This window comes from Echiichthys vipera (genome assembly GCF_963691815.1).
Source record: "Echiichthys vipera genome assembly, chromosome: 16".
In the NCBI taxonomy this organism is placed as follows: Eukaryota; Metazoa; Chordata; class Actinopteri; order Perciformes; family Trachinidae; genus Echiichthys; species Echiichthys vipera.
The window spans coordinates 5,383,510-5,406,232 of record NC_139841.1 but is presented as its reverse complement, the minus strand read 5'-3'; the positions used below and the strand labels follow the sequence as shown (position 1 = coordinate 5,406,232).

The following is a 22,723-nucleotide window of genomic DNA, read 5'->3' as shown; positions in this document are numbered from 1 at the left end:
AAATTTCTTGTTACTCATCAATGCTGATATAGCTGCAATAAGCTAAAATGAGCCTCTAATAGCTCTAACTGAAACAGCAACATACCAGACCTGATTAGAATGAATGTGATTAGGACACGGCATGATTTGGGTCCGGGGTCTTTTATTAGTTTTTATTACTTATTTAACACTCTGTCCACTTTACGATCCCTGCTCTTTTTCAGAAATCATATTCCAGGGCCTTTTTAAGATTTTTCCTGGAAAATAAAGGACAGCCCTTGCTTACAAACATTCATATAATTTACCAGTAGGCCTATAGAATTTTGTCATAATTGCTAATTAATGTGGAGGGGTGTTAATTTAAAGGCTCAAACTTGTACTGTGTGCAGATTTCAGGGGGCAAATACGAATTAAACTTTTACATCTTAAACACATTTGTTTTTGTTTATAAAATAATAAAACCATGCTTAGTACGGTATAATCAAGAAAAGTGGAAAATTCTCTGGCTCTCTGTTCCCTCAAAGTTCAGCACTGTCACGATCACTGCTTGCTCTTAGCCAATGGCGTGAATTTGCACGTCAACATTGATGCCTGATCATGTAACAGCTTGGAGGCTTTCATTCCAACCAAAGCCTCTACCTACTGATGAGCTCTCCCTCAGGTAGAGGAACTCATCTGTGAAATAACCTGCAGACCTTTGGCTCTCCACATTGAACAGACAGAACACCTGAATGCATCTGTGAAAGTGAGCAGGGCCTGCTTCTGTAAAATATATTATGTCTGCTGCTCAGTGCAATTTCTGAATCGGTGTGTTAAGGGTTTCATGAATGAGACGGGAGGAGGAGGAGGAGAAGGAGGAGGAGGAGGAGGAGGAGGAGGAGGTGTGTGTGTGTGTGTGTGTGTGTGTGTGTGTGTGTGTGTGTGTGTGTGTGTGTGTGTGTGTGTGTGTGTGTGTGTGTGTGTGTGTGTGTGTGTGTGTGTGTGTGTGTGTGTGTGTGTGTGTGTGTGTGTGTGTGTGCTGTAGCATCAACACAGATAAATACTAAGTCTGAGTAAAATATTCAGCAGAGGATTTTAAAGCTGAGCTGCTGAAGAAATATAAACCACACACATACACACTGAATGTGGGCTGCTCAGCTGATCCAGCAGCTATATGCCGTCTGTGTGTGTGTGTGTGTGTGTGTGTGTGTGTGTGTGTGTGTGTGTGTGTGTGTATGTATGTATGTGTGTGTGTGTGTGTGTGCATGTTCTTATACCACCAATTAGCTTAATTAAATTGTTAGGACATAATTTATTGACAGCAGGAGACTCGGAGAGGGAGAGAGTTAAAGAGCAAGAGAGAGAGAGAAAGAGTTAAAAAGAGAGAGGGAGAGAGAGAGAGTGTGTGTTTACGTGTGTGTGTGTGTGCGTCCGTCCAGCAGTTCTAAGATCTGTTTGTTCAATAACCAAAATCATAAAACAAAGCAACGAACATTAAGTGACTTTTAAACGATGTTTTGGGATATTTGAAGTGGACTGAATCATACGTTCATATAAAACCCCCCTCAGATACATAACCTAGTAAAGTTATTGCTAAAATGCAATTGTATAATATTCTAGGGCGATGCTGTGCCTTCATGTACAGTATGCAACATTACCCAGTGATTTGCATGAATAATGTACAGTTTATGTGAAAGATCATTGTCCTACATTTAAGGTTTATTTTATCCAAGCTGTTTTTTTTCATATGATTTGGCTTTTTGCATCATTTTGTTCTTAGGGTTTTCTGTTTTCTGTGACTTGACTGGAGAGGGATTAATAGAGCACCATATCAGCAGCCTGAAAAGGATCTGTCATTGTCATTTGGAGAGAAGCTGAAGGTAGAACAGCAGCTGAATCCAGAGTGATTCACTGATATGAGCTCAAACCAGCAGCCCGGCGTGTGTTCAAAGCAGGTAAGATAAAAGCCCATCAATACAGTCAAAACCTGACAAACCTAATAAATCATGAAAATCAGTCAGGCACAAACCTCTTAATTCTGGGAGCAACTTAAGGCAGCAGAAGATGAAAGATTCACCAGTACCTTCTCAAAGCAGCAACCGAGCAAATGATTCGACCCTCTGCTAAAGCCCATTCAAACAGTCAGAGCTGCTGAAATAAAACTAAATATATAACTAAAACCCAGCAGCCTAAACCTGAAACGCCCCTGTTAACATTTCCATTCTGGCAGAAACTGAGGGGAACATAGCAGCAAACCCCCTAAAGGACTGACTAAAAGCAGCAATGTCAACACATGATAAGGCTCACAGAAAAAAGGCCAAACCTCAAGCACTGTTAGAGCCAACAGCCTAAACCTGAACAGCACTAGTACAATTATTATTATTCTGGGCAAAAGTGAAAGTTAAACAGCAGCAAAACAAGTGTAATATCCAGAAAACCCTGCTCAAAGCAGCTGCCTGACACACGATCAGACTGCTAAAGCCACATCATCCATTTAAACCCAGTAAACCCGACATGATCAGACCATAGATCAGACTAGCACAAACCACACAGCCCCGTGAAACCTAATCAAAACCTGGTGTAAACCAGTCAGACCAGCAGCCTGAACTAGATAAATCCCAGTCTAAATCCAGTAAAATTCACTAAAACCTGCTCAAAGCAGCAGCTTAACACATGATCTGCTGAAGCCCAGTGAAATCCATTTAAACCCAGTAGAAGCTGGTCAACCCCTGCAGCCTACAGCGTGATCACGCACAGCAGACCCCAGTAAACCCAGTTCAACCCGGCCAGACCCGGAACCCCCTCCTCTCCCCGGGTTACAGTCAGCCGACGGGGGGACGCAACAAATGTGCCAATTCTCGTTTGGTCTGCGGCAACCAGCAACCACACACACGCACACACAAGCGCGCGCACGCACACACACACACACACACACACACACACTCACTGCAGAGATCACGCATGCATTTCTCTTTTTTTTCCCCACTCACCGTGCGCTGTGGTATGAGCAGCCAGCAGCCAGCAGAGCAGCAGCAGGTAGAATCCTCCTGTCCTTCTCCTCCGCGCCAGCACCTCCCAAACATCACCCATACATCCAACCAAACCCGGCTCCATACCGCCCGGCTCCAGTCCCCAATGAGCCCGAGGAACCACAGTAACAAAATCCTGCTGTTGTGTGATTGATTTTATTTTTTTAAATCCTCCACAGAATTCAACTGTCAATTCAAACTCAAAAATGAGAAAAAAAAACCCACACACACAGGATGGTGAGTCCGGAGGAGGAGGAGGAGGAGGAGGAGAGAGAAAGAGGGGTAAAACAACCTCTCCTCTCCCCAAAATAACCCTCCTCGATCGGGCTTGGATCCCAAATAGAAGGGGGAAAAAAAGAAAAGAAAAGAGAAATCCCAAACAGACACACACGCGGTTAGTTTCCTTCTTTTCGGGATGACAAATAAGTTCCAGAAACTATGAAGGCAGAGTCTCCATCACTCCTGCCGGTGCGGCTGATTCCCATTCACACAGATGCGAGGAGGGTTCAAATCCACGCTGCCTTCCCGGAGGTCTGCTCCGTCTGCCGGGGAGGACGGATGGAGAGGGTCGCAGGAGGAGGAGGAGGGAGAGTCAGACCCACTCCCTCTCTCTCTTTTCTCTATAGGTCTATACAGCTGGAGAGAGAGAGAGAGAGAGAGAGAGAGAGAGAGAGAGAGAGAGAGAGAGAGAGAGAGAGGCAGTGTAGAGAGCTATTGATCTACAGAGGCTGGAGGTAAAGCCCGGAGCTGGAGCTCAGCGGGTGGATGTGATGTGGAAGCTGGAGCCCGGGAGAGGTGGCAGAGCAGAGGGAGATTAGCTGAACTCTCCTGCCCTCTCTGGTCACACCGGGAACTCTAACACTCTAGAGCCGGGGGAGAACGTTCATCAAGTCATCAGTATGCTCTTTGTAAGGATTATGCAAGATTTTTCAGTTGCCATTGTACACTCAGCTACAATGTATGGAAGCACGTTTCTGCAAATAAAATAAAATAAAAGAATGAACTGTTATTTATTAGAAAAAATGTTATGAGAAGACTAAATGAAAGATAATAAAGATAGTAAATCAAAAATGTGATTTAATGTGCATACCCACGTGAAGGGTTTAAAAACTATCCGTTAAACAAAAAAATGAATTTGTAAAATAAAAGAAATATTACAATAAGACAGAAGCTATAGAATATCTTGCTATGGGATCACACCAGCAGCTCAGACCACTTTTGAACTTCGCCTTCATTTTGATCTACACACACTTGTGAAGTTTGGTAACTATGTTGCACAGTTAGGACGCTATCACAGTGACAAAATCTGTCCACAAATAGCTAATAAACACCTGACCTGACTCCTCCAGATGGATTGATTCTCATTGGCTCAGCATGTCCATCTGGGAACTCTTGATTTTAGGTCTTTTGGGAAGGGGCGAAAATACTGGTTGCTGATTGGATAAACCCTCTGTCTATCACCAACATATGGGCCAAATCAACCAATCAGATCAACGAAGCGTATGAGTACTAACAGAGCATAGAAGCAAAGCACAGAAAGTAAACAACATGTCGGTAAAGGATTTCTGCATCTTTTCCTCCGAGAAAAGCCTCCAGTGCCGTTTTTTGCTCTTCTTTCAGAGATGGAATACTCACTTATTCTGATAAAACTCACTTGATAGCTGCGCTCATCTCGTCCACGGAAGCCTCCTCCATGTTGTTTACACTGAGCATTTGTTTCTCGTTTCGTCACACAGAAGCACGGACATTACAGTTCATAATGTGCATTTCAGGTATACATCCGTTCCTTTAATTTCATGTGAGGAAAAGTAATGGCTCTACTTCCAGTTCAAGAAGACTACTTTGGGATCACCTGTTCTCGTTATTCCTGTTGTTGCTCGTTGACTCAGGCCTCATCCACACGAAAAAAGAGATCGTACGAAAACGATAGGGGTTTCCCCACCCGTCGTTCTTAGAAAGTTTTCTGTCCACACGGCCTCGGCTCAAGAAACATCTGCGTCCACACCAGAGAAACCGAGCCAAACCGCTGTAGTACACATGCCAGGCCTGTAGATGGCTCTGTAACTGTCCCACTGAAATACACCATCAACGGAGAAGAAGACACTTTTGTCATTGTTGTGCAACTGTGCATATTTTTGATTTTGTGTCAACAACACCTGCCCAACTCTACCTCTGATTGGCTTACCATGAAATGTTACTCACCAATCATCATCATTTATGCGGTTGCCCCCCCCCCCCCTTCACCAAGGAAGTACAGAGATCTAGTTGGTGTGATGACAACAGCTTCAATGAGCTAATAATTAAAGTAACGCGCTGCATATTCTGGCAGTAACTGGGAAGAGTAATCTGTTATATTACTCATTACTGTAAAAAGTAACGCCGTGAGTAACACCGTTATTCCCATCACTGCTTTTAAGTGACAAATGTTTTTGCCAGGAATTTTAACACTAGCTTTTCTGGTATAAAGTAAAGTTGATGATGCTGAAGTCCTTTGGAACACATGGAGATGTCGTGCTGAAACCTGCCTCCTCATTTGTACGAGCACTTCACGATTACCACTTTGAAAGCAAAAGTCAATGTGACATTTTTTAACTTAACCAACTTCTCTCTGTGCAGGCTGTTTTCATGCATTTTTGGCACATATATCAAGGAAAAGAGTTGTGCAGTTATTTGTGCATTTTCCCTGTATTTATTGCATGTCTACTCTACATACTGAAATCAGGAGAGCAGGAGAATTTCCGCTTAACTACGTAGGTTGGGGTGGTAGATGGAAAGTCATCCACCAGATGCTGATGGACGCCTGGGTGAAAGACCTGTGTTTTCGACTTCGGACTTTCACCCAGGCGTGCAGGGTTCGTTTCCTGGGCCGTTGCCGTTCATTGCCGTTCATGTCCTGGACATACTAAAGCAGACTGCAACCTTTTTTCTAATCCTAAGCAAGTGGTTTTCATGCCTTACCCTAACCATTACCTTTTGTAGGCTTCGCAGTCGAGCTCCGGTCCATCACCGTCCGGTGGTCAACTTCCATTCATAACATATCATACGAATTTGTGTGACTTTAGCTGTGAATCGTGCTTGGGTACAGTACGAGTGGATGATGTGAGTAAAACCTTAGTAGAGGCACTTGAGCCTCGTTCTTGTCCACTGTATAACCCCAGCCTTTCTGGCCATGAAAGGCCATGAAAGGCTGGCCATGTTAATGTTTTAGAAGTCCTTTATTTGTCCATCAATTTTCACTCTATTTTTTCAGTTTACAAACACACAGGCCCGAAATACACACCTATGCACAGACAGGACCTATATATATGCAACTAATGGAGAGATGTTAGAGCGAGGGGGCTGCCAGTGACCGGCGCCCCGAGCAGTTGGGGGTCCAATGCCTTGCTCAACGGCACCTCGGCAGTGCCCAGGAGATGAACTCACACCTCTCCAGCCACCAGTCCACGTTCCATTCATGGTCCACACAGGGACACGAACCAGCAACCCCACGGTTACCAGCCAAGTCACCTATGGACTGAGCTACTGCCGCCCCCAGTTTTGTTGTTAATCCAACAACAGCACCACCCACACCGCACGCATGCATGCACACATCCTCACTACTGACTCCACTGACAACCACAACTCATCCTTTACTCAGTTCAATCATCTTATGTTCACAGCTATTATTCTATGTAAATAAATTTCCCTTCTTTTGGTCGTGGCTTCAGATGCAGGCTGTGAAACTCACACATGCACACACAGATGCTCAATGTTTTTCAATATATTATCAAGAACTACAATGCAGTCCCATGAAACTAGAATAAATACAAAGTGTTAATGTGTGTCTGCCTGCTACTTGGTTATTTCTGATAAATATAGCCTGGCAGATGGGCAGATTTTGAAAAGTCATCATGTCCCCGACATGATGACATGTAAAAATCAGGCAAGTTGAAACTCCAGGAAAACAGCAGGGAGAGGGACTGGAAAATCAAAAGGCTTGGCAAACGATTCATATTTTCTAATATTTTTTTTTATTAGAATCAGATATAATATATTACAGATATATATTACTTATTACATATTAATAGTGTGTTTTCTTTCAGATTTACTCGCAGCATGCAGAGAAAGTAGACCAGATGCTGCAATAATCGCTCCAGATCATGGTCCACAGAGCTGTGTAAACAGCTCAATTGGTTACATTGGGCGCTGAATAGAAGAGGCAGCGCTTCCAAAGCCAGTAAACCTGTCCCAGTGTTCCACTCTGTCTGCGGCGACCCATGGCCTATGTCACGGACAAGGAACTCCCATCAGAAATGGAAAATTAAAAATGCTGACCACTGCCTGCCCCTACGCCACAAATATAGTTCAAATCAAACTAACCCTAACCCTTACCCTTTAACTCCTGTTCTTAATGAGAGCCCAAGGTATACTAAACTGCAGGTAACCATAGCAATGGCAGTTGTATGGATGACACTAACCTAACCACAATTTAAACTGACTGCAGACACACTAAACAGACAACATTTTTCTTCTCTTAATTTTCCGTTAAAGTTGTAATCCATAAGAATTGAGATATATTGTTGTGAACAGCCGCACTGGGGGTAAGATGTAACTGTAGGCGAACCTCTGGGACTTCATCTCCCAGAGTTCCATGATTTCATTTGATTGGCAGCTCTCACGTCCTCAATGCTGCGTGATGCCTCATATGCTCCATATGTCTGTTGATCCTCCAATGTGATTCAGCAGTAATGAAATGTTACTGCACCGGTCAGACACATAGGAGCAAGTCTGACTCAGAATTCAGACTTGAACGTTCCATTTCATTGCCCTTTTACCTGTCAGAAGTTGGAATTTCCCAATTTCCGAGTACAATGGAGCGCAGCATAATCTGCAGTGACCGGCTCCACCTGGGCAGACCAACAGCTGCTGACTGACGAAGCATCACTAACTTTGCAACACATTTGAATAGAGCATAGGAATGTCGCCACAGACACTTAGATCGTATTTCTGAGCAAAGAGTACAAGTGTTTTCATTAGTGGGTCATATGACCTATCACCATTGTTTAACTCACTCTTTGATAGATAGGAACTTAACAGACAATTAACTAGATGAACATCTATGTAATATATCTTACACTCCAGATGTAGCGAATGTTCTTAACTATCCAGAAGTGCTCTTACCCAGCTGTGCTGAACGATAAATCTCACTTGATCTTATTGTTTATTAGCAAATGTTAACAGTCCCTTAGCATTATATAAGGGTGGGTGCTGTGCTGTGTGACACATGATCAAATGTTTTACCTCAAAGAAGAGCAAAAAGAAGATTGGCAAAACCCTGAAACCAATAGATACTAACCATATAAAAACAAATCATGGACATGTACAGAAAAACGAGAAGGAGTTCATATCATACAGCCTCTATATGGTTCATATTTTACTGCATGCACGAGGCCCATTGTCACACAAGAACACGTAACACACACACACACTTCCACAGACATGTTACACAAAGACACACAAACCTTAGATGGAAAGAGCAGATCATCAGTGTGTGTCTGCTCTCAGTCAGATCGGCCGATAACAAACCTCGCTCTCCCTCACACACATACAATTACCTAATTACTGATTATCAGACTGTGAACTCACAGCAGACTAAACACTGCAGCTCTGTCTCTCTGTGTGTATATATATCTGCGTGTGCATGTGTGTGTGTGTGTGTGTGTGTGTGTGTGTGTGTGTGTCAGAGAGAAAGAGAGAGAGGCCCAGTGTAATAAAGCCTTCTTTATTCCACATTGAAACCCTCCAATAGGAGCCAATTAGAACACAATACAGCTGATAGCATGTGTTTATCAGGCTGCTGCCTCACTGCCTCTCCTCTTCTGGTGGCCATGAAGGAGGTCTGCATCATCAGTGAGAAGGATTGAAGATATATGTGTTCATATGAAAGGCTTCTTCACTTCAAAACCGTTGTGACCAATAACACCCATATCCCTGAGTGAGCTGACCACACCCATCAGTAGAGGACGTCCCCCCACTATAAACCTGTGGGTGCATATACGCAGTCTTCAGATTTTAGTGGCACACGAGACGTTGAGAATATTTCCATTCTTCATCGTTTTTCCCTCCAGTTTCACCTTCTCTCTGTGTTTCATCAAGATCAGTAGCTCAGATTTACCAACACAGCAGTGGAAGACAATGAAACCCCAGAATGTGTGTGTGTGTGTGTGTGTGTGTGTGTGTGTGTGTGTGTGTGCGTGTGTGTGTGTGTGCGTGCGTGCATGTGTGTGTGTGTGTGTGTGCGTGTGTGTTCATCTATGAGCGGATATTAATGTCAGACGGGAAATTAAAAGCCAGGTTTGTAAAAACTGTGTGTCTGTGTCTGTGGGGGCAGCCTGACAGATATGAACATACACACACACACACACCCATGCACGCACGGACGCACGTATGCACGCACTCACACACACACACACACACAGACACACCCACACACACACACACACACACACACTTTCAAATTTGTAACCAGTGTTGTGGCTCAGTCAGAACAAGACACGACAAACACTAGAGATGTCCACGGAGCCACAGTGTTGAGGAAACACCTGTCCATTAGGAAACTGTCCTCTCCAGGTTCTCACTCTGCTGTAAGTCCCAATCTTTCTCGTGTGTGTTGTCATCTGTGACAAGGTCCACTTAATAGCTTCTTCCAAAACATCATCACAACATCTCATGGTCTTTTTCAGCGGATCTTACTCTACTTGCTTCTCCCCAGAGAGAGGAAGGCGAAGCAAGGGAACCAAACGGATACAAAGAGCGCCAACGTAGGACTAGAATGGACACTGCTAACCAGTGCTGTGCAGTAACACCTTACCAGGCTTTAGTCCAGTCATTTTAAGCCAAAGTAAGGTTGAGCGTTGAACAAATTTCAACAGAGGCAAACTCAACTGATTTTGTATCCTCAATATGTCCTGAGTAAGGACAAAAAGCCCTGAAAAATCGCAACAGGAGAAAGTTTCTAAAAAGACCCAAACATTCCCTATGCATTCACCTATTCTTTTTTTTTTCACGTGAATAGAAAAATAACCTTCACATATCACAATGACAATAACTGAGTTGATTAGTTACATCAAGAATAACAAAAAATATATTACAAGTTTTTTGAAATTGTTTGTTCACATGGGCAAATGAGGCATAATCTCAATATGTATGTGCTAATTTTCATAAATACCACAACAAATCTAAACATTGGGTAAAGCTAGGTGAAAATTTGTTGTTGAATCTTGTTAACATAGAACAGTAAAAGACTTATTGTTATAGTCTGAATGAACCCATAACTCTATTCATGAGCATTAATAAATGGAGGCAGGAAGAAAGACTTTAAAGCAGCCTTTATGAATGATAATTGCAGAGATGGGTTTGGGGCTGGGTCTGTGGGTCTGTGGGACTGTTTCTGGGGGATGAGTCTGAGAGAAGAACAGGAGAATGCAGAAGACAAAAGTGAGATAAAATAATGTCTATGTTTATGTCACAGTTTGATCGGAGTTGATGAGCAGTTATTGACACTCTGACTGTTTCTCAATATCAAGTAGGCCAGGTTCTGTCTTGTGACTTCAGACTTGGCAAGTTCGACTCGGGATTCCAGTCTCTGGAGGACTGGAGGACGGCAGGATGCAGTCCGCATGTTGGTCTTGGTTGTCAGGGTTACCCCAGCACCTCACATCTCCGAAAACGTTGAAGCAAATTTTAAAATAGGTCCTATACACAGATTCAAAGTTTAAACAACTATGTTCTCACCTAAAAAAAAAAAATCTTATATCTGCTTTTCTTGAGACAAATATAGTAGTATTTTGAAAACTACTAAACTCAAAGTTGCGCCACTTTCGCTGATGTCAGGGTGAAATGCATTCTGGGATAGCTGGCTGTCTGAAGTCCACAAAGTCACCTCCGATGCATCCTTGATAGAATGGACGGAGCAAGTCACATCCAGAAATTTGGCGAGATGCAGACTATTGAATTGGAACATGGCTCGGACTGCAACTGGTGGCGTTTCACAAGTCCACGAGAACACAAGTACAGACAAGAGCGCAGATTGAGAAACGGCTTGTGTCAGAGACTCCTCTGCTCTGATTGGTTGGGTGCAGTGGAATCTAATAGATGACATTAGGAGCAAACAGAGAGGTGGAGATACATAACGTTTTCACAGATCAACTGTCTCATGGGGCCGTTAGAATATAGTGACAGTTTCAATAAATATGAATAAACAAACTTATTTTTTACAGAAAGTTACCAACCAGCTTTAAAACAACTGCACTTTAGCTGAGGAAGAAACATTTCCCACATGCACACATTTGACCTCTGAGAACACTACTAATACTACCAGTTTTGAAGCTGTCCTGCTGTTTGGATGTGTTTTGGGGGTCATCCCTATGTACTCCGGTCGCATCGGCCTTTGCCTTCGTTGATTTGATCAAGCATATTTTGTAAGGCGAGGTTACAGTTAGGGTCAGGTGAGTGGCAGGGTTAGGAGTAGTGTTAGGGTCTACATAGGCCTATTTGCCAAGGAATTTGGCACTGATTGTGCAAAAAATAACAGGCCGGGGAAGATGGTCCAGTGTTACCCGGTCACATTACATAGCACCCGGGGAACATAGGTATGCTCCCGTGTTTTGTTAGCATGTGGCCTTGTAACACAGAGAACCATGTTTAACAACATTCCTTTTGTCTTCCAATCACACTGACACTTGTCAGTCTTGTCTATCACCTGTATTCCCAGTTTCATTTTTATTTATCTTATGTATATTCTAGTTTTGTGTGTTCTTCAGTCATTACCATTTTTGTCTTGAGTTGATGATTCCCACGAACAGTTCAAATGCCTGCAGGTTATTTGAAGTATGCTCAATAAATAATGTGTTTTAATGTAAAGTTGAATTCTTTGGTTGAGTTATGTATTATGTATTCATCATTTGTAAAGGTTCAACCAGCAGGAACAGATCAACTGGCGTGGTGGGCTCCTATTGGGCGAAAGGAGAAGATTGACAACTACTGGATCTGCTATACAGGTCTGGAATTTGTTTTTGACTTCACACAATGCCAAAGTTTATGACATGACAGTCACTTTAATAAATTTAAACTGTGAGGACACTCACATTAAGCCCAGATGGAGGAGTCTCCAGTGTTGTGTGCTGACTCATTTTCTCACCTTCAGAGGTAGTGAGAGCTTCTCCCTGTGGCTTCTCAAGTTGTTGGTGTATCTTTAAACACCAACTCAGAACTTTGTGTGTATTTGATGTCAATTGCCTGTTTCCCAGTGTATAACTAGGGGTGCTGGAGAGTTTGTTGTGACTCCAACCTTTTGGGTTATCAAAGGTCTCCCGGGCAGCCTTTTGTGTGTACTTGGCAGCGGTGGTTTAGTTAAAGTGCCAGTCGGCAACATTTGTTTGATCATATTCACTGAAGTCGACACTCTGCTCTGATAGAACAACTTAAATCATCCAGTTTTAGAAAAATCAGGCCTCTACGTGCACCTAGAGCCTGATGTTTGTCAAAAATCCACCGTGCCCTTATCATCCTGTCCACTCAGCACAGAGCTGACACTCAGTCACAGTTCGTGCACACACCACAAATCCCTGCTCCCCGCTTGCACAGGTTACAATGTTACAAACACTAAATGACGTTAGCAGTTGCTATCTATGAGTGAGTTAGCCAGCCTACCTCCATGTACCGTGTACTATATGTTGTTTATTGATGAGAGAGGACACGGGCGCGTTCACAGGAATCTGGTGCACGTGCACTGACAAGCACTTGATGTGAGGGAGCTGAGGAGCTCGGTGGTAGAGGGGGAGCGGTATGAGAGTTGTAAACATTCAAAATTTGACTGAGTCAACTCGATCTGCCAGACTTGCTGACGTCAGCTTTAACCATTTTAGTGCTTTATTTCACTAAGAAAGCCTGTAGTGGCTCTATACAGTTCCATTGTTTTTTCTCCCCTTTCCAATCTAATGTTATCCCTCTGGGATAACATTGAGACTGCCCTGGGTTTGCACCAGAGTCCCAACCCCACCTTTTCTGACATTAAACACATCTTAACCATTGCTAATGTACAACAACACATTCACTTCAACACATTTTAATATGGCTTAATACAGTACATCACAAAACAAGAAGGAAAGTACATTAGAAATTGGATTTCAGGATGCTATTTCTACTTGTAGCAAGTCCTCCAAAATAGCAGTCATACGGCCGAGAAAATTGATTTACACGGCTGTTCTTGTAGGTGGTCCACCTTTCATATCGCTCCTCTGCTTTGAGCTTGCGTTTTTCGTGCTTTTTCTCTGCGTAGTTCTGGTAACCATAAATCCATTGTCCAACTTTCAGTCTCTCCTGCACACACTGCAGGGTCCTGTTGAGTTTGGGTGTTTTTGGTGTTTCTTAAGACAAAAAGGAGATTAAAGTTTAATTAACATACTCTATATTCTGTACATTAATGATGAATAAAATGTTACATCTTCATTTGACCCTCTTTCATTCCCAACCAAGCAAGAGACATCCACGCTTTTTGTTCCTGTAAGATTTCAGTATGTCTGCTCGTGCGCTCACAGCGCTTGACAGAGAAAAAACTCCAGTCCCGACTGCAGCTTTAGAGGGGAGATAAATGGAGCAGCGAAAATGTTCATTTCAACTTCATTTATGCTTCCCCCAGTACTGTACTCTGTATGAAATGATTACTGTGTTATCACAAGTTGTTAAATATTTTACCTTTTGCTGAAAAAATACTGAAAAAATGCTTTGAGACAGCCATTTTTTAACATCAATGCCGGACTGCAACACTACCAACATGGTGGAAAACGACACTGTTTTTAAATTAAAACACCTTTTACTTTTATTAACTTTTGCAAACTTTTCTCAATACTATTTGTAAAGCTTTTAAAAACTAAGGTATCGACCAATCAATGGATTTTCCCCCGGAGAATGAGCACACACACTTGCAAAAACTTCACAAAAGACGAGTGCTTGCTAATGTGCGCTGAGTGGCCAAAAGTGTACAGAACACAGTACTCACTAACTCTTTTTTCTCTGGATCCTTCTTTTGAATATGGACCGGGTTCCTGAAATTGGGCCTTTGATCCGTAAATTCACGTTACACAAACGGAAAATATCCTTTACCTACATGTTGTTTAGTTTTTTAGCTTTGCCTCGACACTGTTAGTACGTCATACGCTTTGTATATCGGATTGGTTGATTTGGCCCGTATGTTGGTGATAGACAGATGGTTTATCCAATCAGCATCTAGAATTTCTGCCCCTTTCCAAAAGATCTCCAAACCAGAGTTCCCAGATAGATATACTGAGCAAATGAGAATTATGCGAATCAATCTTTTTGGTGGAGTCAGCTTAGAAATATGTATCAATGTAGAGGAATGTGACACAAATGTGATCCAAACCTTCAGCCTTGGGTCCTGGTTTTGCAGCAAAGAGGTGATAGATGGAGCTGACTGTTTCTGTTGTTATCTCTCCAACCCAGTTGTTGATCAGAGTTTTCTTTTTCATCTCTGCTGACTTCACGTCAGAGGTCAGGTTATCTGAGATCACCGTTGGCAAACAGCAGGCCTCCTTCAAATCACTTGAAGGAGACCTGGGCCTTTTGACATCCTCTTCTACCATCATCACTTTTTCCCACTGAAGCCTCTCTTTCTTCTGCCGGTCTTGTTTTATTTTCTCCAGGGCCTCCTGCCTCACCCTCTCCTCCTCCTTTTTTTCTTCCTGTCTCCTCTGACTTTCTGACACTTTCTCTCTCTCCTCTCTGTCTCGCTCGCCCTTCTCCATGGTCTCCAGAGCAACTCTTTGTCTGCGCTCCATCTCCATTGCTTTCAGTTCGACAAACATTTTTCTCCTGCCCTCCATCTTTCTCTCCTCTGGAGTCAGTTTTTTCAGGCTTTTCACAAGATCCATTTCAGTAAGGAGGTGCTGTTTTGCAATCATCTTTGCATTCATCGTGACGCTCTTGCTCAATGCGTGTAAGTTAGTAAACTCTGATGCTCTCAGTTCAAGAAGTTTGAGCTAAATGACCAGACAGGAGAGTTCTCTGTATGACCTTGGATGAGACAGAATTCTTGTTATGACTTCAGCATTCTGGAGTGGGAACATTCTAAAAGAACAGTGTGCCCAATAGAATTCCATCAATTCCATATAAGGTTAATTCAATTTAAATTCAATTCAATTTTATTAACAGTGCCAAATCATAACAAAAGTTATCTCAGGACACTTTACAGACTAGGTATAGAAATAACTACTGTGTGTACTGCAAACTCATGTCTTTAGCCCCTCTCGTGACATCACTTTGGTCCACACAGGAATATCTAAACTATCGCATGGATGCCATGAAACTTCATAGAGGCATTCACGCCCCCCAGGGGATACAGCTCACTGACCTTGGTGAAGCCATGTCATTCCCTGTATGCCAGCATGAAATTGACATTTATGAGTTTAAGTTAAGTTTCTTGACAAATATTGCTGAATGGATGGATGAATTGCTATAAAATTTGGTACAGATATCTTTGGTACCCAGGGGGCTGTTACTTTTTACTGATCGAGCTCCATCAGTCAACATTTCACTTTGTCAAATACTTGTGTTTATAACCAAATACCTGCAAAACTAATCACATTTCCCATCAGCCCCAGTTTTAATTGTGTTTAGTGTCCATTGGCAAATGTAAGCACGCTAACGCATTTAACTAAAAGTGAGACCATCAACATGGTAATCATTATCTGCTAAATATCAGTTTGTTAGCACTGTGAGCATGCGAGACACTGTTTTTCTTTTTACATATTTTTTTCTTTTATCTTTTCTTTTAAATTACCTTTCTCTACCTCGGAGAGTGAAACTGAACTATCATTCTTAACAATATTATGACACAGCTACAACGCCACAATAATATAAAGGCAGTTACTAAATAAATAATTACATTGAGAAGAAAAGATGTTAAATCAGAAGACACAAAAATAGTAGTATACTATATATATATATATAAAGTAGACTTTCAGTTGCAACCTACAAAGCTAGGGAGGCTTATTCTTGGCCTTATTTCCAAGCCAGGGGTGCCAAATTCCAGTCCGGGGGCCACTGTCCTGTAGATTTTACATTTCTCTCTGCTCCGACACACCTGAGTTTAATGATGTGCTTGTTATCAAGCAGCTGAAGCTTGTTACAGGTTTGAAAATTGTTAGACTCAGCTGTGTTGGAGCAGGGAGAAACTGTGGAACTGGGCACCCCTGGTCTAAGCTTAAAGATAATAAAGTCAATAAGTTTATTTTTATTAACTGGTCAAACATTTAAGTAATTTATCAAGAAGAAATATCAACAGTTAGCTGATTTTTGCTGATTTTTCAGTTTCTGTTTTACATCACTGTAATAGATATAAAACATTTTCCTCTCATGTCACTTTGTGATGGGCATTGCTCTTCATTTATTTTTTTATTTTAAATAGATGTTTATATCAAATTTTCAAATACAACAGGAATACATTGTAAAACATTGTTGTCGTACTTAGCAGACATACAGTACAAATATTAAATTCAGGTTTTCGAGTCTTCCAAAAAGTATTACACAACAGATATCTTCTTGAATTTATCTATCATACTGCTACGATCACTGCCTTTGTTGTAAATGTTGTTGTTTTTTGCAGTAAATTGATAAATATTTCACCAATGTGTGCTTTTAAGCTATTTACACAAACACACAGTGTGTGTTTAGAGGTCTGTTCGCTAATGAATGGAGTCATTTATTTCCTTGAGTTTAAACATGTAAGAATATTATATTATATTTGCATATTAGTAACTCTGGGATTAGATACAGAATATTACATTTTACTTTTAAGAACTCTGTGGGCCTGGATTTTAAGTGTTTTAAGTTGTTCAATCGCTGTTATACATGCTTAGTAAAGCACTGTGGCCTCTGTATCATGATACTTGTCGTATCATGGCCTCTGTGTCATGATAAGCATTGTGTGGTAGCCTCTGTATCATGATATATAGTAGTGTGGCCTTTGTATCATGATACGTATCGCATCCTAACCAATGCATCGTTATATGCATCGTATTGCATCTGTATAGTGATACATATAGTGATACATATCATATCGTGAGGTTGTAGGCATCACCCAGCCCGTGGGTTAAGAGGCTCTAAGGTCTGAACCATGATGACCAACTGCAGCGCATCAAAGGCTTCGATTGCAAATATCAGAAATAGAAAAACAGACGGATAAATATGTAGATATATAGATGGATGGATAGAAAGATAGGTGTATATATAGATAAATAGATAGGTTTGAAGATATTAGAATGTTATTGTCAAATGTAATAAGTAGTAGCTGCTGGTTAGTCATCTGCAATGTGTTTGATTGCAGGATGTCAAATATCAGAAAAAGAAAAACAGATAGCTGTGTTTTATCTCTTTGTTGGGGAGAAGGTTTTTCTCTTTTATGTTTATTGTTGAGGATGTCCACCTCACACCCATGATGAAAAGTTGCAGGACAAAACATACCACATTTGTGTTTTGGGTATTTGCATAACTTTTTCTCTGAAGACAGGAATAAGATCGTTCTCTAATGCAAGAACTAAAATCAGTGTCCCAGATAAACACGTTCAACTAGAGGATTTTGAAGTGAGCGAAAAGTCATCCAAAAGTATTTAAAATACTTGAGTAATCCAAGGAAATACATTACAGATTACATTTTAGGACATGTAATCAATGATCTGTAAGGGGATTAATTTGAAAAGTAACTCTCCCAACACTGCATATTTGAGCACTTGATGGGTCACACATCACCATTCTGGTCTCCAGTGAAACCAACGAGAACATGTGTAGTGCAGTGTATTTTGCCATAAGGTGTACAGGCTGCTAGCTGAATTTGCTTAATGAAGAGTAAGTTATTTAACAGTTCTTCTCAGACATCAGGGCCAAAAAAAAAAAATGCACGTGCCATGTTCACGAATGTCGACAGGCTAACAAACCCTCCTGTGTCAGTAACCTCCGAATGGCTTTCCACCAGGGCCTGCAATGAATTTGCCTCCTTCTTTAATGACAAAATCAAAAAAACTAGGCAAACAGTCAGTGCCTCCACATCAGGTGCAGGACATGTGCTGTCCATGTGTCCAACATTTGAAATCCTCCTCCTGCTGCCTCGATATTCTCCCCACAGGCCTTTTCATAAATGTATCAAACTGCATGGCTTCAGATCTTCTACAGATTTTAAACACGTCTCTTCTTTCAGGTGTCTTCCCACATGCCCTGAAAACTGCTGTTATCAAGCCTTTCTTAAAAAAGAACAATTTCACTAATGAACAATTATAGACCAATATCAAACCTCCCATTCCTCAGTGAAATCCCTGAAAAAGCTGTTTTTAAGCAGCTGAACAACATCATGGTAATAAACAGCTGTTTTGATGTCTTTCAGTCAGGTTATACCACACCAACGCACTGAGACGGCTCTTGTTAAGGACTTCAATGACATCCATTTAAACACGGACAATGTAAAAATTTCTGTCTTAGTATTATTGGCTCTCAGTGCTGCATTTGACACAGTCGATCACAACATATTACTAGACTGTCTGGAAAACTGGGCGGGACTTTCTGGCACAGCATTAAAATGGTTTGAATCCTACTTGAAGAAAAGGGACTACTTTTTGTCTCACACATCACACATCTGGGCGGCCAAAAATTCCCTCTTCTGCGGCTGTGGCTCAGTTGGTAGTGTGGGTCGGCCAATGTTCGGTGGTTCGGTCCCAGCCCGGCCCTTCTTCTGTCATGGCAAGACACTTCACCCACATATTTGAGGAGCTCCGCATCAGGCGCTTCTGTAAGTCTGAGACTACTATCGTAGTTTACCACTACCATGTATGGATGTGTAAATTAATTGAACCTGGACTCTGTAAAGCGCCTTGAGTACTGAGAAAGGCCTGCATGTGGCCTTTTACAGCTAAAACGTTCAAGTTTAGCTGTGTTAACTACTATAGTTATTATTTCATTTACTTTTTTGCATCGTCCTGAGCGACACAACCTGGGTATAGATAAAACTGTATGGACCTGAATAACTTTTCCAGCAACTAAACCTCTTTCTTCCTCTCTCATGTTCCATTCTTTCTTGCCCTGTATCTGTCGTGTCTTTACGACTACATAATAATAAATGTATTATTCTCAAACGGAGATGAAGTTCACTCAGTCTACTTTTAATGTAGAACATGAATATTACTGCGCATGCCGAACCACCAATAGGGAAAACAATGCACATGGGGAGTGATTACACCTAAAGAAATAGATCCTTTTAAAACACTACACTCCTCCCCTTTTAGATTTGTACTCCATATCTAAGCATATAGTAACATACTCAGTTTTGTGACACATTTCAATACAACAAATATCAAAACAGTCTGCCTTGCAGATCAATATCAGTGCATCAACAATTTCAACAATATCTTTTTTTTTTTTTTTTTAACAGTTCAGTCCATAACTTTGTTATAGCCACTTGTAACTAAGACAGTTCATTATAAGTGAAGTCTCTTAGGTGGCTCCCTTATTCTGTCAGGGTAACATCTTGGAATCTGTGGAGTGCCTTTTTCAGGAGGCACATTTCCTATTGTCCCCTACTGGGGGTGTCATGATCAGGTGTGGGAGATGGGTTCGGCGAACACACCGTATCAGGGTTGTTGGATGCAGGCTGCTCAGTGGTGTTGTTTGGCTGAGCATTCAATAGCTGATCAACATGACGTCTCCATGTATGTTCTCCAATGTCCACCTCGTACATCAGTGGTCCATTCTTCGTGACTATTCGCCCAGGTGTCCACTTGTTTTCACGATAATCCCGCGCCAAAACTTGCTGTCCAACATCAAAACTCCTTGCAGACTCACTTGACATTGTTTTGAACTGTTTATTCTGCACTTTCCTCCGTAAGTTGGGTTTCAGGAGGTAAATGCGAGATCTCAAGTGTCTGTTCATAAAGAAGATTGCCGGGGTTTGATTAGTTGTTGCATGAACAGAGTTACGGTACACAAAAAGGAAGTTATCCACTTCATGCTGAAGAGAGATATTCTCCTTTTCCATTGCTTTAATGGACTTCTTAAAGGTTTGGACAAACTGTTCTGCTAATCCGTTCGTTGCTGGATGGTGTGGCTTGAAGTGTTTAATGCCATTCTTCTTCATAAAAAGCCTGAACTCACCTGAAGTATACTGTGGACCATTATCACTCACAATTTGCTCAGGGAGACCATTCCTGGAAAAGATGTTCCCCAGTACAGAAATAGTCTTTTCTGAGGTTGTAGATTTCATTGGTATGACCTCTGGCCATTTTGAGTGGGCATCCACAGCAATGAGGAACATGGAGTTCATGAATGGCCCAGCAAAGTCGATATGCACTCTCTGCCAGGGTGCAGATGGCCACTCCCATGGGTGTAAAGGTTCCTGTGGGGCTGCATTTTGAATGTTGTGGCATCCTGAACAGGTTTTGGGGACATCTTCAATTTGTTCATCAATCCCTGGCCACAATACGTAACTACGGGCGAGACTTTTCATTTTAACTGTACCCAGGTGACCTTCATGTAGGTTCTCCAACACTCTAGTGCGAAGCTTTGAAGGCACCACCACATGTGATCCACACATCAGAGTTCCCTGGAAAACGGAGAGTTGATCACGTCTCACAGAAAACTCATGAAACATGGCATTTCTGTGGGCTGGCCAGCCTTGCACCGTGATGTCATACACTTTTGACAGCATCGGATCATTCCGTGTTTCTCTCTGAATCTCAGCATTCGTTACTGGTAACTGTTCCACCAGTGCTGTATGGAACACTTCTGCTGGATCTCGATCTGGATGTTGACCTTTCTTCCTCAGTTGTCTGTAGCGGGAGGCGTGACAAACCATCAGCATTACAGTGTTGCTTGGTCCCCTTGAACTCAATGTCATAGGAGTGAGCTCCCAAAAACAGTGTCCACTGTTGTAGTCGGGTGGCTGACATCACAGGGATTCCTTTCCTGGGGTTGAAGATAGATACAAGGGGCTGGTGGTCTGTCACTATTGTGAAGCGCTGGAACTTCTTTATGCCCCACACAAGGCTGAGGGCCTCTCTGTCGATCTGTGCATAGTTGCGTTCAGCGCTCGTCAGAGACCTTGAAGCGAATGCAATTGGACGCTCAGATCCATCATCCATACTGTGTGACAACACGGCGCCAATGGCATATGGGGATGCATCGCATGCAAGGCGAATGGGGCGTGATGGATCATAATGGGTAAGTAGTGCATCAGAGGTGATCAGTCTTTTTGTTTCTTGGAATGCTTTCTCACATCTTTCTGACCATTCCCATTTGGTTCCTATCTGCAGCAGGGTGTTCAATTCAGGTTTGGAATTAACTTGTGGTAATAGTTTACTAGGCCCAGATACGATCTAAGCTGTGACACGTTTTCTGGTCTAGGGGCTTTCAGTACTGCTTCGACTTTCTCTTGAGATTTGTGTAAGCCAAGTTTGTCAATGACGTGGCCACAATATGATATTTCACTCTTGAAAAACTCACATTTCTCTCTCTTTGCTCGTAGGCCATACTCACTAAGCCTTGTGAGCACCTTGCTGAGGTTTTCAAGATGTTCTTTGTCATTCTTTCCTGTCACAATTATATTGTCAAGATAACACTGTGTTCTCGGTATATCTTGAAGCACTTGATCCATTGCTCTTTGCCAAATGGCTGGTGTTGATGCGACGCCAAACACAAGCCGATTATACTGGTGCAGTCCTTTATGTGTATGATAGTTAACAACTTCCTACTTGATTCCTCCACCTCCATTTGGAGATAGGCTTGTGACTAGGGATGTCCGATAATATCGGCCCACCGATATTATCGGCCGATATTGAGTTAAAAATGTAATATCGGGAATTATCGGTATCGGGTTTTTACAACCGATGTTAGTTCTGTATGCTTCAGCATTTCCGAGTGTACCTGAATGCAACACGGGCCGTAGGCTTCAGCATTTCCGAGTGTACCTGAATGCAACACGGGCCGTTTACAGGCGCGTGCTTGATGACGTATAACAACAACAACACGCTCACTCGTAGGTTGCTAACCGTGGCTAACAAGCTTCAGCTCTCCCGGTGCATGAGATGTCCGTGGTTTGGAAGTATTTCCAAGTATCACCTCCTAACAGTAAATGTGCGCTTTGCAATGACTGCAAGGCGTTAGTTATGAGAGGAGGAAACAAGGCGTCTTCCTTTAATACATCACATTTGATCACCCAGCTCAAGAAGAATCATGCGGAGTTAAACGCTACATCTGTGCAGCAAAGTGATGAAAAGAAGCAACAGCCGACACCGAGAAACAAACTTTTTCTATCGTTCGGGATGCCGGATTCACCAAACTTATGTAGTTTCTCGAGCCCTGTTATGTCTGTATAACGCCCAGTCACAAGTATTTCTCAGACCAGTGTTTACCCGAACTGTACAGCGTTGTTTACCGTCACGTCGAGAAGGTAATTTCTGGTGCTGTATCCATTAGATCCAATACAGGTTAGCATGTTGAGCTTGACTGCTGATTTATTGATTGTATTATTTGTCAAGTTACTCAGTCTGGGAAAAGAAAACTAAGTTTGTTTACTACTCTGGACTGAAGCTATGCATCTTCCTTGTTGTGATAATGTCTGTAGTGTGTTTGAAGCAAAATATTCTCTCTAAAAACACAAACAATTAAATGAATGGCACTTTTTTCAATAACTTATTTTGTAC

The 22,723-nt window shown here is 42.1% G+C and overlaps 1 protein-coding gene across 1 annotated transcript in view; it reads right to left on the bottom strand.

Moving 5' to 3' along the window:
* The window catches only part of dcc (DCC netrin 1 receptor), a gene marked incomplete at both ends in the record, with an annotated part of 329,103 nt that extends 326,031 nt beyond the window's left edge, over nucleotides 1-3,072 (bottom strand). Inside the window, one exon of the mRNA XM_083929753.1 lies at nucleotides 2,949-3,072. Coding sequence (XP_083785879.1) covers nucleotides 2,949-3,072 — 124 coding nt within the window. The remainder of the gene's footprint in view (nucleotides 1-2,948) is intronic.
* Between the last annotated feature and the right edge of the window lie 19,651 nt (nucleotides 3,073-22,723).